Genomic DNA, 18,903 nt, shown 5'->3' with positions numbered 1-18,903 from the left:
AGTAAATACTCTCACGGGAACATGAAGTAAGATGCCGCTCTCATACCCTTAACCTGCAGGAACTGAAAAAACCCCACTTGACTATAAAAAGACCATATTACAAAGATTTAACATGGGTCTGGGTAAAATACCTCCAAAAATAAATTGCCATTGGCAGGAACAACTCAATCAAGAGATACTAAAATGCAAAATAAATAAAATAATAAGCTGACTTATCAGGTTTGGTATATTTCTATGGATTTCAATGGACTGTGCACCACTGACAAATGCAGGCAGAGGTGTGGATCTGGTTAAGAGATGTGTTGTCAGTTAGAGGAGGTTTGGCAGGGAATGCTGATGAGTCTCGGTTCTGTCAGGAAAATGGTATTCCATGTTCACAAGTTGTCCTGCTTAAAGTAAAATACAGGGCTAAACCTAACTAGTCTTAAAACTGCCCTCGTCATTCTCCTAACACCTATACTGACTAACCTGTGTAAGAAAGATGTATATACTTATTGTCAGCCTGCTCTGATCCGGTTATGTGATCTGCCTCCCCTATGTAAGTCAGTAGGGGCTGCAGGGAAGAGGAGGTAACGCAGACAATAGATGGAACATGGGAGCCTATGGGTGATGTCACCACTCCTAGAATTTCCAGTTATCATCTAGCACGCTCATGGGATGGAACATGGGAGCCTATGGGTGATGTCACCACTCCTAGAATTTCCAGTTATCATCTAGCACACTCTCCTCTCCTCTGCAGCCACCACTGACTGTCACAGTGGAGCTCAGACTAGATTGGGCCAAAGATGAGTAAGTACAATGTTTGTACAGGAAGCTAGCTGTGTGTTGGAAAATCATCCACCTTTATTCTACCTTCATTTTATTGCATGACGTTTTGGTATTCTGAAACTTTTATAATTATTGCATTTTCCACAAACTTCCCTAAAACCTCTTTCACTTAAACCAGTTTATAAAAATGATATCATGTATGTGTTAGTGGTTTTTCTAATACTTCCTTTTCAGTAATTTACATTTTTTCTGCTCAATTTTTAGGTAATAAAAGAGACCAAACTCCGGCAGTTGTACACAGCAGAAGAAAGGTACCTCACAAAGGTATCTGCATATAGTAACAAAGTGATCTCAAGTAACAATCCTTTAAAGGAAGCCAGATTTCTCACAGTCACAGTGGATCCGGAGGAGAGGAGACAGGTTCTTGAACAATATAAGGTAAAGATCAGAGATTGAGTAGTGTAAAGTTGCACCTTTTAAATAACAGCATTAAAGAGCAACTCCGCTTTTGTTGAGAAAAAACAATCCCCTCTGAGAGATCAATGTACATTACAAAGATTTTTAACAAACTTTGTTTCAGATTCTTACCTGTTTCTGCTATGAAGGAATTAGACCATGCCTTGTGCAGGACTGCTTCTGAATAGGAGTGACTAATTCATTACAAGCAGCTGGTGCACTTTCAGGGTTCTGAGTAAAGTTGCAGTGGTTGCATCTCTTTAGAAGTGATTAACACTTAGGAAGCATCTCACCAAAAATACTTTTTTGTCTAAAACCTGACTTGCATCTTAGTGTAGAATTTCTCAAACAAACAGGAAATTAAATTTCTAGAGGCGGTGTTTACAGAATGCCTTTGGGTTGCAAATATATATGGTATATTATACTTTTTATTTGCTGTATTTTTTTCCCACCAAAGTGGAGATATCCTTTTATATTGATTATCCAAATGAACCTCCATATTACTTGATTGTTGACTCAAGGCAACATTTATACTGAGCAAACAGCATAGCACTGCACTAAGAACAGTCCTGTACTAACACTGCTAACAAGCTGTGTAAGAGGTAAGAAAACCTTGTTGTGCCTGCATGTAACCGTCTTTAGGCAGGCCATAGATGACACCATTTTCTTTCCTGCAACCATGGGTTGCAGGAAAGAAAATTGCTTGGTTTCCCCAGTGACAAAAAAAAATACAAAAGGGAGTAAAAACCTCCCCACACCATGAAGCCAAAGTGGTAACTTAAACAATTCCAATCTAATTGTGTGACCGGAAGATAATCAGAGGTGAAACATGGTTTACAGTCCCATGGATTATATGACAAGACCCACCGACACCTTCACCCAAAGTGATAGATGAAATGGTCACTTACTGACTCCACATGTCCCACCCTTTCAGGTTAGTCATAACCCACTTTTTTGGGTGTTAGGGTGGACCCCAAATCTCCACTGTGGACACTCCTCAATAAAACAGGGATAACCGATATACACATATGGCTGCAGTGTTTTATATATCCGGTTGCTCATGTAAATTAAACAGATGCCTCTTCATACTGTAAAAAAAAAAAAGCTTAAAACCATTTTTTTAACAAAAGGTACACTCACATGTAAGAAGAAAAAACAATGCGAATATCCATGGATTCAAATCCAGCATGTATCTTGTAATCTGTGATGGTGTCTGATTGAAGCTCTGCCAGACCAATTTCGTCATCAGAAGACATCTTTTGGGGCTAAAGGGTATAAACCCTATGAATAGCAAAATGAGTGATGGATGGCATAGTGAAACAAAAGTTAGAGAGCTACACAACTCAACATAGAATAGATCAAGTCATTCTCAGTGGATGTGTATTCATGTATTACCTGCAGGTGTCACTGTTGCTCTGATCTCTACAGGATTTTGTAAGCTATTTTAGATGACAATTTGCTGCTTTATGAATAAACAAAATAAAATCCCACCTTACTACTTAAGCACATGTTTGTGTATATGGTACGTAGAATACTGCTATTAGAAGTTTGCCATTTATTTATTTTCCACTTGTGTTGATAATTTTAGAAGATTGAAGAAAGATGCTCAGTGTTAGACAACCAGATGCGTGAACTAACTGATAACCAGAAGTTGCTAGAGAAACGAGATAATCAAATACGGTCACGGAAAAAGGAAATCCTGGATATGAAAACCAAAAAGCGGCAGCTGGAACAGAGAATTAGTACCAAATATGATAGGTAAGTTAAACTTTCACTTGTTGCAAAATGTCCATGTACACTGTGGTTTTTTGACTTGCTACATGTTAACTATATTTCAGCTTCCTGCAGGGCTGTATTGTTTTCCACAAGTCAAATGTGCTGCTATGTTAGAATGAATGTAGAAAAGCAGTTGGGTAATTAGTGCATTGCTGTAACATATTTCCATTAAATATTTTGCCTACTCAGTGGGGAAGTTTAGTCATTGCGTTTTTGGAGTGCCAGTCTATTCACAATGTATCATGGATCTGTAATCTGGATTTTTTCTACTCTGTAATAGTTACTTGGGAGTTGCTATTATGTATTTCGTTCCCATCCATTGAGGGATACAGAAAGTCTTAAATGTTCGGGTAGTAAGTTACATACTGTCAGCTTATATTGCTGTCTAATAGAGGACTGGATGGACATTGTCTTGGCAGTCAGACTTCCTCAGCTGGTAGTGTCTGATCCCAGGGAAGTAGTCCCTACACCTGAAGATGCTCCAGGACCCATGTCTGTGGTGTGAGATGCTTTGGTGGCTCTGTGGGATCAGTATACATTGATCTTCTTTACCTCTCCCTGAAACTTCTTTCTTATCTGCTGAGTTAGAGAGAATTCCAGTGATCCTCATTGCACTGGATTGATCCAGGCAGGCGTGATCTGATAAGACTTCTGTCGGATGCTTCATGGGCTCTTTCAGATTGCCCGAATCTTCTGTTTCAATTTACTATCCTGCTTCACAGCTTCTGGCTTAGACTGAATGGTTTTAGAGCTCTGAAGTTCTGAGAGACGGGTATTGCTCAATCAGTGATTACTGCAATGATTAAAGCTAGAAGTCCTACTTATCACAAGATCTTCACGCATGAAAGACATACTTGTTTTGGTATGGAAAAAAGATATGTTGCACTACCCCTTTAACCACTTTACCACCGGAGGATTTTGCTGTCTTCCGTCCAGGCCACTTTTTGCGATTCGGCGCTGTGCGACTTCAACTGACAATTGCGCGGTCGTGCGACGCCGTACCCAAACGAAATTTACGTCCTTTTTTTCCCACAAACAGAGCTTTCTTTTGGTGGTATTTGATCACCTGTGCGATTTTTACTTTTTGCGCTATAAACAAAAAAAGAGCATTTATTTTGAAAAAATAACAATATTTTTAACATTTTTTTATATGAAATTCTCCCCAAAAAAGATGTAAAAAACAATTTTTTTTAAAATTTTTGGCCAATTTGTTTTCTGCTACCTATGTTTGGTAAAAAAAATCGCAATAAGCGTATTTTGATTGGTTTGCGCAAAAGTTATTGCGTTTACTAACAAAGGGAAAGATTTCTGTCATTTTTGGTGTTTTTTTTTTTAACGCGTAATGGCGGCGATCTGCGATTTTTTTTGCGGGACTGCGACATTGCGGCGGACAGATCGGACCCTTGACTGACATTTTTGACACTTTTGGGGGTACCAGTGACATTACTGCAGTAATCAGTGCTATATATATGCACTGTTACTGTAAAAATGACACTGGCAGGGAAGGGGTTAATTTTATTGGAGAGGGAGGGGTTAATGTATGCCTGGTGCTTACTGACGTGTAGGGGGGGAGGTGACTGAGTGAGTCATGGACAGATCGGATGTCCAGCTATGCTGAACAGTCCGATCTGTCACTCCCTGTCACTATGGAGATCCGCCCACTGTGTTTACACACAGCGGGCGGATCTCCAGACTCGATCCCCGACGATCGGGTAAGAGCAGCGGCGATCGCCGCTGCTCCTCCCCTGGCCCGACTCCCGCTGTGAATGAAAACAGCGGGAGCGAGCCTCCGGCGGCGCGCAAGCGCCGCCCAGAAGGGGGAGTGTCTGACGACGTAGTACTACGTCGTCAGACGATAACGAGCCACTCTGCCGCAGTAATATTACTGTGAGCAGAGGTAAAGTGGTTAACCACCTCAATATGCTGTACTGTCTTGTATTGAGGTGGTTATGCCGGGATCACGGTTGCAGCTACAACCATGATCTTGGTACAGTTTTTTTCAGCTGGTAATTCTGCACAATGTAAAAGTGACCCGAGCGGCTGTATAGATTATTGAGAAAAATGGATGCCCCCCCTTCTCTGATGTCACAACTGAAATCAAAGAGGATTTTGTCACTTCCGGTTTCGGTTTGTTGTTTACAAGATGTTACCAGCTTTTAAAAACCTCTGACTAAACTGATCTCGGTTTGATCAAATGCTTTGGAGGCCTCCAAAAAAGTCTTGTGATAGCAAGAAACAGTGTAAAAATGTTTTAAAATAAATAACATTTAAAAAAATAAAAAATGTTTGTTTTAAAGCACTCCGTACCCCTGTGCTCACAAAAGTGAACTTGCACATATCTCACACCACACGTGTGAGATATCACTGTGATTGTCAGAGTGAGAGCCATAAGGCTAGCACCAGACCTCCTGTGTAAAGCCCTGTACACACGTACCGATCGTCGGCCGAGCGATCGGCCGTCTTTTGTCTAGGGCTGTCGTGTCTGTTGAAAACTGCAAAAGACTGCACACGAATTTTGTCGGCCAACAACAGCCGACTGCAGAAGTGATGTCATGTGATGGTTGACTTTCCCTGTGTTTTTTCTTTTCTGAGCATGCCCAGTCTTGCTAATCTGCTGTTTGTTGGCCGAAATCTGTACTGACTGGCGAACAATCGGCCGTTCTGGTGACGGCCAACAAATATTTTAAAGTCTGCACGACAGATTCTGTTCGGCCGAAAATGCGCTGTCGGAAGCATCATACTAACAAGCCTACAATCGGTCGGCGGCCGAATATTTACGGCCGACAATCGGTACGTGTGTACGGGGCTTTACTCTAAATGTTGTAACCTGTTAAGGCTTTTAAAGCAATAGCTATGGACAATTTAATGTACCATAGTTTTTCGCCATTACACGGGCATGCCCAATTTTAAAGCATGACATGTTCGGTATCTATTTATGTGGAGTAACATCTTTTGGATTTTAACAAAAATGATAGATTATGTTTGTGTTCACTAAAATCAATGATTATTTTTTCAAAAAAATGTGCGTTTTAAAAAACCGCTGCGAAAATATCGTATAACATAAAAAATTTCAACATCCACCATTTTATTCTCTAGGGCCTCTGCCTAAAAATATATAATGTTTGGGGGTTCAAAGTAATTTTCTAGCAAACAAAAATGCAGATTTTTACATGTATGAGAGAAATGGCTTGAAAGTCAAGTGGTTAAAAGTGACCATCGAACCACTAAAGTGTTTTTGAGATAATCTGAATATTAAAACCTATACCATCTTGAAAAATAAGATATTTAGAGCAGTGTTTCTTAACTCCGGTCCTCAGGGCACACTAACAGGCCAGGTTTGCAAGAAAACTGAAATGCATCATATAATTTGCTGCTCAGTGATTGCAGTATTCTAGTCTGCATCTCCCCAAGGTAATACTTAAAATCTGGCCTGTTAGTGTGCCCTAAGGACCACTGAGAAACACTGATTTAGATTGATGGTCAATATTATAAAATTCATCATAAAAGGGATAGCGCAACATATCTATTTTTTTTGTCTTTTGATTATTGTGTATTCGGGTAATTGTGAGTGTGACTCCCTAAGTGGTACACAATATTATATAGTTTTTTGCTTGTGCAGAGTTTCACTGGGCATAAAAGGCTTCTCCTGGTGCAAGTCTCAGGGCTTCCACCCTAGGATATTTTCCATGTGCGAAATCCTCTCCTTTCTACACCTGAAGCAGCTTTTGGCTCTCAGCAGCATCAAGGGTTAGGTCTTTGCTGCTGCTTGCCTGTTTTAGAGACCAGCGGTGTCTCATTGTATAATGCCGGCCATAGATGGTGTGACTTTCTTTCTTGCAATTGTTTGAGGGGGGGGGGGAGCTGTTTCTGCCACTGGCCATTATCACATGAAAAATCTGACATGGTGGTTGTACCCAAGTTGATCGATCAATCAACTTGGGTACATTTAGCCTTCCCATACATCGTTCGAATCTCTGTGATAAGCTTAAGTCTCCTATATAGCTTCCCCTATGACTCTGTGGGATCTAAATCTGGTGTACTCTGCACTTCAAAAACTACCAATTGAAACTGTTAGAAAAAGTACCCTCTACATTTACCCACAAAGTGATGTTTTATGCAGCCATTACCTCAGCAAGGAGAGTGTCTGAGCTGGCAACCTTATCCTAAGCTTTTTTTTCTGGTTCTGGGGATGTTTAGGCCCAATATGGTCTTCTCGTCTAAGCTAGTATTGGTCTTTTACCTCAACCCGAAAATCGTTCATCTCTATGTCTGGCTCTAGGTTCATCAAAAGGAGAATACCCTATTGTCTGGGTGTAGTTCAGGCTACAAGAGTCTATATCTTAGCTGCTGCCTCCTTCAGAAAGACTGATCCCCCTTTTTTGCTTTTCTGGATGGTCCTCGTAAGGGAACTGCAGCTTCTTGCCACATCGTCTTGAGGTGGCTTAGACAGACCATTATTCATGTTTAGTTAAAGGATGGGGTCCACTGTTTCTTGTCAAGGCATACTAGGTTTGAGTACATCTTGGGCATTTTGGCACCAGGCTACTGTCTCCCAGTTTTGCAAGACTGCCAACAAGTCTTTTTTATTTGGACGTTCTCCAAGTTCTACCAGATTAATGTTCAGGCTGTATCTGATGCCATCTTTTGGTTTAAGGTCCTTCAGGTGGTTCTTTGAACTGCAGACCATCTCCAGCTCTTTTGTTTGGGACTTTTAGCATAGTTTTGCTGTGTTTCTCTCCCCTCAGTTGGACCGTTTGAACAAAGGTTTAGGGATTCATGCACACTAGGAGCTGAAAAAAACTACAGAAAAACGGTGGATAAAAAATGCCCAATGTTTGTTTTGTATTAATTTTGTGCCGGCGTTTTAACAACATTTAGCAGTGTAAGCTGGTTGTTAAAGTGATTGTAAAGTCTGGTTATTTTTTTCTTTAAAAATTACAAACATTTCCTACTTACCTGCTCTCTGCAGTTTGTTTTGCACAGAGCAGCCTAGAACCTCTTCTTCTTGGATTTCTCTTCAGCTCTCTTGGCCCCTCCCTCCTGTTGAGTTCCCCCTACAGCAACCAGCTTGCTATAGGGGCACCTGAGCCAAGCCACAGCTCTGTGTATCTATTCAGAAATGGAGCCGCAACCGGGCCCCATCCCCCTCTTTCTCCTGGTTGGCTAACTGTCTTTGACAGTAGCAGGAGTTAATGGAGCCGCTGCTGTGTCTCAGCCAATCAGGAGGGCGAGTTCTGGAGGGCCGAGGCAATCGTGCACATTGCTGGATAGAGATGGGGCTCAGGTAAGTATGAGGGGGGCTGCTGCACACAGAAGATTTTTTTTATCTTAATGCAAACATTCTGCCTTTACAACCACTTTAAGGAGTGGGCTGGTAATCAAAAAAAGGAATTGCCAGCAATTAAAACTTGAGAAAAAAAGACAGCGTGGGTGTCCCCCCAACCAATACCAGGACCTTTGAGTCTGTTAGGGATTTTAAGGGGAACCCAATGCCAGAATGAAAAAATAAATAAATAAATAAAAAAAAATGGTGTAGGGCACCCCTCCCCCACACACACATTTCTGGCCTGCCATGTCCCCCCCCCCCCCCCCCCACCACCACTTTTTTTTATTTTTATTATTATTTTGGCGTGAGGTTCCCCTTAACATCCACACCAGTATGGATTGGGGGGGGGGGGTGTTTGTTTTCTCAAGTAATTGCTGGCAATTCTTTTGTTTACACTCAGCTGTCAGTGGGAACCCCATTGACAGCTGAGTCATCTGTTGTTAAGGATGCAGCGGCCTACTTGCTGGCCTCTCCCTGTTAAGGACGCTGGCAGTCGCCCGGTAAGGGGGAATAAATGCTGGAAACTCGCTCCTAGCAGTGGCTATCAGCATTTAGCAGAGTTTAGAATTGTTCAGCGTTTTTTTTATTTATTTATTTTTTGAAGCCTAAAATTTACTTCTAGACTAAAATAGTGTGCAGAGAAAGAAGGATAACACTATTTGCTTCTAGAGGCAGAAAAAAAGGTTCAAAAGTGCTGCCAGGAGTGTGCTTAGAGGCTAAAACAAGAATTGTTGTACATGTACTTGTCATACCATCCTTTTCTTGGATTTCATAAATGGACAGAAGTCTCACCCCTTTGTGTTAATTTCCTCTGCCTGATTACACAAATTTACACATATTTACAGCAGGATCAAGCAATGTATTTCATGTTTTTGGAGTTCTTTATTTATCCAAATAAGAATCCAACAAAGCAGTACATGAGTAAATATCAGCAACGTTTCATAACAAGTTAAGTGCCAAATTAGATAAAGACACATAGAAAACAAAGAACAAAGCAAAAAACAATGTACATGAGGTACAAAGTGCAAGAATAATAAATGAGTATCACATAACGTATGCCAATAAGATAGGTGTTTTCATATTTGGAGTCGGCTATTACTAGCTTAAATGGACACCCAATTTTCTGATTTTTGAAGAGGGAGAAGGGACAGGATAAGAAGAAAGAGTAAGGGGGGAGGTGGAGAAGGATAGGGAGAAAAAAAGGGGGGGGGGGGGGAGGCGAGATAAGGAAGAACATGCTGGGAAACGTACCGACAAAGTGAAGGCTGAGAGAATTTAGTCCCCAAAACAGGCAATTAGAAGGGACTTGCTCTCGTCAGAGTAGATGAACATGTTCCAGTAGAACCACTTTTTCGTATACTGCTCCAGCTTTTGCAGGACACTGAGGACCAAATCTTCCAACATGTTAACACACATAACTTTGTTGAGCCACGTCGAGATGGAGTAGTTCTTTAAACTGAATGTGATAAAGTGTAGTATACTGTAAGCTAAAACCCACCTGTAATATCCAAGAACAATTACCAATGCATTCAACACTATAGATGACTGCAGCAGTTGATAGTGTATCATATAGTTGATAGTGTTCCTCCCTAAGCTACTCAGGGAGGAACACGTATAGTAAAACATGTCATATACTTGATTTGCATTTTTTTATGGATGTGCACAGACTGATTTCTGAATACTGCTTCCTTGCCATTTAAATGAATTGCTGCAATGATAGATACAAAGAATTGAATGCCATATGTCTAGTTTTTTTTTACCGTAATGATTTACTTTTTTTTTTTTTTTTTTGTTTTTAACATATTAAGCTCATCTTTCAGGAAAAAATAATAAATACCCATATTTTTGCAGAAACAAATGTGCATTTATTTTTGACCTACAGGAGCCTGCAAAGCATTGCACCCGTTTTCAGTGGATTCTGGGTGCAATGTCAGGCTCCTGCAGAAATGTCCTCCAACTCTCTGCCAAAACCTCTGTATGTGCTTTCTGTTTAGAAAGCTGAAGGAAGTGTCAGTGGACTACAAGGGTGCTCCTCAGCTGTAACATCCTCATCCGCTGTCACAGTGAAGGGGGGGGGGGGGGGACACAGGGGTAAGGGGGTGCTGGGACATATTACATTTTGCACCTTATTTATGGGTGCAGCGTGTAATGTGTTTCAAAGATGAATTTAGCCTTTCACTTCAGCAGTCTTGTACTGTTTTTTCCCCCAAAAGACTGCATCCTAAATAACTTACATTGGCGAATAAAAGATATTTCTACATTGATTTTAGCTTGAAACAGTTGGAGCAAGAGAATAATAATTTGGAAGATGCTGAAGAACAAGCTAATGCCAAAATGAGAGAAGTTAATCTCCAGAAAGCAAAACTTGTTACTGAATTCACCAGATTAGTTATGGTAAGATCTCATGTTTTTAGTGATTGGGTTAGTATATATTTAGTGTGAGTAATCAGTTGTTCTAAACAAACCTTGCATTTGTAAAGTCAAAGCAGAGCCCTCAAATTCTATAGTTGTTGCCACATTTATTTTTCATGTTGCTTTGGTTATATATTTAAATGTCTCCAGGGATTTGTATGTTTTATGTTCCATTGTCCTCACTGTACTTTTCACAAGGTACATTCTTATCTTAGTTATACAGTACAGGACACATGACTGGTATGCTGTTATCTTCAGGTGACTGAACACTGGAAAAAACATTTTCTAGGGCTGCTCCTAGGGCCTAAACATATAACTCCACCCTCTCCTTAAAGGATAACTCCACTTTTGAGGGGGAAAAAATAGCAAATTGAAAAAATAATATTATAGCAAATACAATTGCGACTCAAGTCATATTGTAAGTGAATAGTATTAAAAATGTCTTATCTGCAGCACTGTAATTTTCTGTATACAGAACACCCCCTGGAAGAGACAACCACAAGAACTTGGTTATAGCAGCTCCTTCTCTGAACACACTATACTCAATCCATTATGCACTCCTAAAGGTGTGGAGAAAGCTCTGATGATCTACAACCCCAATTCCAAAACAGTTTGTATGCTGTGTACAATCTGTGTAAAAACAGAATGCAATGATTTGCAAATCTCATAATACCATATTTTATTCACAATAGAAAAGTGAGAAAATATACAATTTTAAGAGAAAAATTAGGTAAATTTGAAATCAACAGCAACATGTACCAAAATTGTTGGCACAGGGCAACAAAAAGCTGGCTGAAGTAAGCAGAACTAAGAAGAAAGAGCTGGAAGAACATTTTGCACCTAATTAGGTTAATTGACAACAGGTCAATAACGTGACTGGGTATAAAAAGAGCATCTTAGAGAGTCAGAGTGTCTCAAAAGTAAAGAGGGGCAGAGGTTCACCAATCTGTGAAAACCTGTGTACAATGTAGCATTGGTCGAGGCTGGATACAAAAGTATACATTAAATGGTACTTGGTCCTGAAGCGCCTTTCCGAAATGTATTCAGACACAATGTATCTGTAACGACACCCCGGGTATGAAAGGGGTTACAGTCGTTTAGGACATTTCATTCCAGAACACAAAGGCAGCTAGCGGACACTCCACTCAGCCGAACAAGAAACCCATACGAATAATCCCCCCCCCCCCCCCCCCCAAGTACAAGACATGGCTCTGTATCGAGGGTCAAGCAGGAATCAGACTGTTTATTGAAAAGGAATACACGCTTTATATACACGTTAGAAGTAATGCAGTCGCTACATGAACAATGACCCAAATCCAGCCCCCAACATCACACAATGGTTACATAATGAGCCCCCAATACACATTACTCTGAGTGTCAATACATCCCTTAGCAGACAACAAGTGAGTTCATTAGCACACGTAACAGTAGGTGAATGGAAAGCCACCTCAGACAAGAATATCACAATTTACTTATTCAGACAAAAGCAACATCGTTAAGCAATAGACAGTCTGTCTCCACATTGAACTTCTTGGAATGCCCATATTAGGAGTTGTACTTCCTGGTCATGGACCTCACAATGTACAGGGAATAAAATCTTCATATTTCAAGAGAGACATCATTCCTGAATATCACTGTCCCATTTGGAGCCATCCAAACCATATCCCCAGTGCCCCCCCAGTTTCCTGGTCACCCCGCGCCCAAAGTGACTCCCGTCACAGTATCCTTGTCCTCTTGCTTCTGGGGCTGTGGCCTGGTGGAAATGGCCCTCCATATGTGGTGGACTTGTCATAAGGTCTATCACTTTTGGATACATCGCCACTCCCTTATACACTCTGTCACCTTGGTTAATATTACCAAAGATGCTCAGTCTGTATTAATGAATGCACCAGTTGAAAATATCCAGAGACACACAGATTTTGATCAACTTTGTTTTTAGTGGCCAAAATTGCAATAGGAACAGCTTGGAAAAGTCCAGCGGTTGATTTGGCTTTGATGAAGCGCAAGCTCACTTGGATCATGCTCAACGAAAATATTGTGAGTGTCTTACGAGATAAACCCTATTTGAGAGAGTTTGGAACCCCTGGCTTTCTTACTGCTGACCAGGTTCTTGTTGCTGTCTTTCAGATATACTTTTTTTCCTCAGTATCCCTACTTTTTTGGTATCGGGGTTGTATTTTTAAGATATCCTAAATGTATTTAGTTAATGGAGGGATGTGTTGCATGCAGTGGCTAGTGCTTTCCAGGTAAATATGGCCCTAGACCTATGGATACGTCTTCTGGGACTATTGGATCAGAAAAATTGTTCATCTCACACTTACATTTTCATAACTCCTTTTTTAGCTCAGCTAAACGTATAGTACAAAAATGGCTATCCCATAAGCCACCTACTTTTATACTCTAGAAAAATCTTGTCACTTTGACTTTAATTGGAGAATGTAAAACAATCCTCTAGCATAGAGGCTGCCTTTTAGAAATGTTTAAAATGATGGGACAATTGGACAGACATACATGATGTGGCACCATCAGCTTCCCTGGTGCACTGCTTTATTGCTGCCAGTGAGACAAGAGAGGTTTTTTCTTTCCTTTCCCTGGTGTACTGCCTACCGCAGTGGAACACCACCTTCACGTTTTTTCCTTTCTTATTTATTTTTTTTTTTTTTAAGCGATTTAATAAAGAAAGGTCCATGTACACAAAATAAGTTGTTTATTTGACTGGATCTGAAATCATTGTTCCAGTGTTACACTGCACATCATCCTATGGTTTTGTTTCTTTCGAAGGCCAGCCATACATGGATTGAAATTTGGCCACTTCAACAGGGACCAGCCTAATTTTTGATCCTTGTATGAGCTGGCTGGTTGTACACAAGTTGATCTATCGATATAGCCTGTTGGGAAATATTCTTTAGATCAGTGCTGCCAGCTATGACCGGCGGTGCTGATGTGTATTTGGATGGTGGAGAAATCTAACAGCTGTCGGAATAAAAATGCTCAGTGGTAGTAATTCCTTCATCCTTCATGTGGATGGGGGAATCAAGTCCTTTTTTTTCGCTCAACCAGCAGGACTTGTCTATGGCCAGTCTTAGTTTCATGTTCTAATGCAGATTTTAGTAATAATATAGAATTAGCATTACATTCATTGGTTAGAGGCTGATAATGTTTAGTTTCAAAATGTTTAATTTCTAAATAATAACCCTAGATATCTTCAAGATCATGTCTGGGTTATATTGCATATGACTTGGTGGTTGCGTCACTAAGACGAGTTCACACAATGACACTTTTATTGTGGCCACACATGCTCAGTATTGTTTCATTAAGTGTCATTAATACGAGCACAGATTATTGCTTTTCTATTACAGCCACGCAGATGAAATATTGACCTTCAGTCAGAATGCACTCACTCGCATATAGCAGCAAGTTACCATGCATGTGTAGCAGTGTCAGTACAGAGCAGTCACTACTTTGCAATTTTCTGACATCGTCATTTAGTGGTGGTAAACCTCCCATGCGCTGTAATATCTCTAAGGTTGCTACTGCTCTTGCTCTGAATCCCACCACCATATGTGCTGACATCACAGACAACACTGCACATGTGCAGTAGCAAAAGCCTCAAACAATGTGACCTACTGTGCATTTATAGATTATCACTGCCACTTACTCTGGGCTAGCCCAAAACATACATACTATGGGAGTGGGGAGGGATCAGGAAAGATTCCCACCGGTAGCGCCAATGCTGCTTGCATGCTCATCCATTCATGGGTAGTATATTAACTGTAGTGGCCAACCTAGTTTTTTTTTTTTTTTTTTTAATGGATAGCTTTGTACTGGTGTTCCTCTGCTCTTTTAATAATGTACAGTGTGCTTTCATACTATGTATACTTGCTGCAGGCAAAGAGGGGAGAGGAGTGCCAAGACTAACTCTTCCTCTCAACTCTTGCATGTGTATGCAAACCCCTTTGGCACCACTGCACCAACGTTCCTGACCCAGCTTGCTGCTGCTGCCCCCCCCCCCCCACCACCTGCACGGATGCACATCCTTGCACTGGATGCCAGTGCACAAACATGGACTCATGCATCTGACATACTCTCGCTGCTACTGCACTGGATGCCCTTCCTTGTACTCACTGGCACTGCCCCTGATGTGCATTTTATACTTGATAATGCTGTATCCACACCTATTCTTACACTCCCTGCCACTGCACCCCCACACTTTCTTGTAGTTGCTATCAGAGAACCCCACACATTCTTGTAATTGCTATCAGAGAACCAACACACATTCGTAATTAGCCTGTTCAATGAACAGGCACGCTTTTTATAGTCAAATTATAAAATCATTTCCTGATTGCAGCAGAGCACGTGTTCTCCTATACCGCTTTATTTCACAAAGCTTGTATTTTATTTTTATCTTCTTTATTAATCAAATATGTGTTTTGCAATAATGAATATCTCTATGTATTGTTAATGTCTGAGTCAGAGAAGTTTGTGAACTCAATGCTAATTCCTTTTATAAGAAATGGGATGGGTGGGAGGCCAGTGAGATTTGTTTGTGTATGCTTTTTGTTTTTTTTGCAATGCCTATTAAACGTAATTAAAACTACAGTATTTGATTAACCACTTGACCTCCGGAAGATTTACCCCCCTTCATAACTCAGCTATTTTTGGGATACTGCGGTATTTTAACTGAGATTTGCGCGGTCATGCAACACTGTACCCAAATAAAATATATGTAATTTTTCCCCACAAATAGAGCTTTCTTTTGGTGGTATTTGTTTACCACTGCAGTTTTTTTTTTTTTCTTTTTTACGCTATACACAAAAGATCAAAAATTATGGAAAAAAAAAAAGATATTTTCTGCTTTTTGTTATAAAAACGTATATTGAATATTGGTTTCCACAAAAGTTATAGCGTCTACAAACTATGGTCTATATACTGGAATTTTTATTTATTTATTTTTATGCTAGTAATGGTGGTGATCAGTGTCTTTATAGCGGGACTGCAATATTGCGGTGGACAATCTGACACTTTTAATTAAGGATTGAAATTAGCGCAATATCTGTAATATGTACTCCTATTTAACTATAAATTCTGATCCAAAAAATCTTTGTAGTGATGGTTATTAAATATTGAAGTGCTAGACTTGTATTGTGGAGTGATTAAAACTCATATGTGAACTGACCAAAAAAAGTGCTAGTGCTGAAAATGTGCTGAATTAAGGTGCAATAAATATATAAATAGCAACAATTAAGTTGTATAATGATACTACTACATATATAATATGTGTTTGTGCTAATCTGCAAATAATCATACAAATATTGCGCTTATTTCAATCCTTAATTATTACTTACATAGCATTGCTATGGTTTAGTGGCTGCATCTCTGATAGTGTACCCCTATTGTTTAAAGGCCTACTACATATCCTGCGAACTAATTCCTTTATTAGCTAATCTGACACTTTTGACACTTTGTTGGAACTAGTGACACTAATAAAGTGATCAGTGCTAAAAATATGCACTGTCACTGTACTAATGACACTGGCTAGGAAGGGTGTTAAACATCTAGGGCGATCAAACTGTGTTCTGCTTTTAATAAGTGATGTGGTGGATTTTATTCCCTGCTTTGCAGGGACACACAATCCATCACTTTCCCCCTTACAGAATGGAGCTCTGCCTTGTTTGCATAACTCAGTTCTCGGTGTCTCTGCTGGCGATCGGTGGGTGCCGACGATCATCCATTGCCTGACACCGGCAGATCGGCTTCTGCTGTGAGTAAACACATGCATGTTCTTGCCCCCTTGGTGGAAGGCAGGGCAAAGTGATGTGTATATAGATCGGCCGCCCTGTAGCAGTAAAAATAAATGTTTTCTTGAATTAAATCGCTAAACCTAGAAACAACACAATTCTGATTAGGAAATGGTGACCCAAAAGTTAAACTTTTGGCAAGCTCTGGGAATTCAAATATTTACACATATTTAGAAACCATAAAACAAGCCTGTAGCTGCAGGCAATATGGAAAATTCTTTAAAGTTTACAGCAACACTATGGTCTTCAAAGTCAGTCAGTATCCTGCTACCTCCCTCCCTGAACACCTGCTCTGTGTTATTAGAAATTAAAATGCAGAATTAATGAGCAATTCAGCATCATCTATAGAGGTCTGTGAGAGCTTCTCACTTTAAAGTGCATTATTACAGGTTCACTTTAAATTCCGCATGACCTAACATTATTATCATTTTCTTCCCTCTAGAAATGTGTACAGCTAAGTAAAGAAAAATTTGACCTATCCCTGCACAGCATGACCATCTTGTGGGAGAACCAAAGGCTTGAAACTGAATACAAAGAGGCTATTTCCAGGATGAAGGAGCTTGAGGTAAATGTTTAAGGCAACATATATTTGCAGAATTCCATGCCTTTTTTTTTTAATTCTAGCTTTGAGAAGTCACAGCTATTGGTGCTTATGATTAGGGCTGCAACTAACGATTATTTTAATAATCGATTAGTTGCCAATTATTTTTTCGATTAATCGGATAAAATAATAAAAAAAAACTCAATATGCCTTTTTTTTCATTTATTTAAAATAATAATGAGCAAACAGAGTGTAAGTGCCGGTTCACACTTGTGCGATGCTGGAAGGCTGCGTATTCGCAGCCTGTTCCCGCATCGCATCCGCACAAGAGGCAGTTCACACTGCCATATGCGATACGCAGGGGTGTCAATTAAATGTTAACGACACCCCCAGTTTGATTGCATATCGCAGTGCGATCTGACAGTTCGCACAGGATCGGATCGCACAAGTGTGAACCACTGCGCGATCCGATCCTGATGCGGCTGAAAAAAAGGGTCATGTGCGACTTTTGTGCGGGTGCAGTGCGAATCAGCGCACCCGCAGTAGTGTGAACCAGCACTTAGTGCCGGTTCACACTTGTGCGGTTTGCGAGATCGCATGTAATTCGGAGCGCACTGCTCCTAAATTACATGCGATCTCCTGTGCGGATGCGAGTTCAGCCATACACTTTGTATGGCTGAATTCGCAGCGCATCCGCAGCAAACTCGCACATGAGGCATTTTTTGAGCCGCCTCAGAATCGGATCGCACAGTGGTTCACACTTGTGCGATCCGATCCTGTGCGAACTGTCAGATCGCACTGCGATATGCGATCAAACTGGGGGTTTCGTTAACATTTAATTGACACCCCCTGCGTATCGCATATGGCAGTGTGAACTGCCTCTTGTGTGGATGCGATGCGGGAACACGCTGCATATTGGCAGCCTTCCCGCATCGCACAAATGTGAACCGGGACTTATACCAAAACTTTTTTTTTTTTTTCTTCTTAATTAAGCTCCTATATACTGTAAATAATATAATAAATGCTTATCTAGATAAAAGAGTTAATATTCCTTATAAGGTGCAATATTATAATAGAAAAATAAGTGAATAAAAACATCCATGTCAGCCATAGATATGAAATAGGCAGCATAGAAAGACCCCCTATATGTGCTATATGGACGTTTTTAATCACTTATTTTTCTATTATAATATTGCACTTTATAAGGAATATTAACTCTTATCTGGAGAAGCTTTTATTATATTTTTTGCAAGCTGCATTGCATGGACAGGACACTGTAGCTCTAATCTCGGCACTCACGTTAACTTCTGCTGCTTCTGTGCTCTTTTCTGCCTCCCCTCGATCTGACTCACTCCCTCACCGACATCAGCAAGAGGGCGGAGAGGAAAGGCAGAGAGGAAAGGAGGAGGGAGGGGAAGGGAGGGGGGAGGAGGGAGGAGAAGGGAGGGGGGAGGAGGGGGGAAGTCACGGAAGTGCAGAGCTGTGAGAGAGAGAGATAGCCGTCGGCTTCACACTGCAGACAGCTCGCTTACAAGCGGGGAAAGTTCACAATGCAGCACAACTAATCGACGGAGCAACTAATCGATAATGACAATCGTTGACAACGATTGTAATTATCGATTATTATCGATTTAGTCGATTAGTTGTTTCAGCCCTACTTATGATCTCCATATATTCAACTGAAATTGGTATGGTTGAGGTGTGTGGGCTACAGGATAATAAATGCATTTACTAACAAATTATTAGTATGTTCTTATGAGTTGAAGACGAGAGATTACCTAAACGTTTTTTGTAGAATTTCTTTCTTTGATCCCGGAAATGTGGAA

At 40.5% G+C, this 18,903-nt stretch overlaps 1 protein-coding gene across 1 annotated transcript in view; it reads left to right on the top strand.

Moving 5' to 3' along the window:
- Nucleotides 1-18,903, top strand: part of SMC5 (structural maintenance of chromosomes 5) — a 193,865-nt gene that overhangs the window by 84,005 nt on the left and 90,957 nt on the right. Inside the window, exons 14-17 of the mRNA XM_082243764.1 lie at nucleotides 1,033-1,206; nucleotides 2,813-2,982; nucleotides 10,597-10,720; nucleotides 16,979-17,101. Of these exons, the coding sequence (XP_082099890.1) occupies nucleotides 1,033-1,206; nucleotides 2,813-2,982; nucleotides 10,597-10,720; nucleotides 16,979-17,101 (591 nt within the window). The remainder of the gene's footprint in view (nucleotides 1-1,032; nucleotides 1,207-2,812; nucleotides 2,983-10,596; nucleotides 10,721-16,978; nucleotides 17,102-18,903) is intronic.

This window comes from Pelophylax lessonae, assembly GCF_965119305.1.
Source record: "Pelophylax lessonae genome assembly, chromosome: 1".
Classification (NCBI taxonomy): Eukaryota; Metazoa; Chordata; class Amphibia; order Anura; family Ranidae; genus Pelophylax; species Pelophylax lessonae.
Note: the sequence above shows the minus strand (reverse complement) of the source record. Positions and strands in the feature narration are given on the sequence as shown.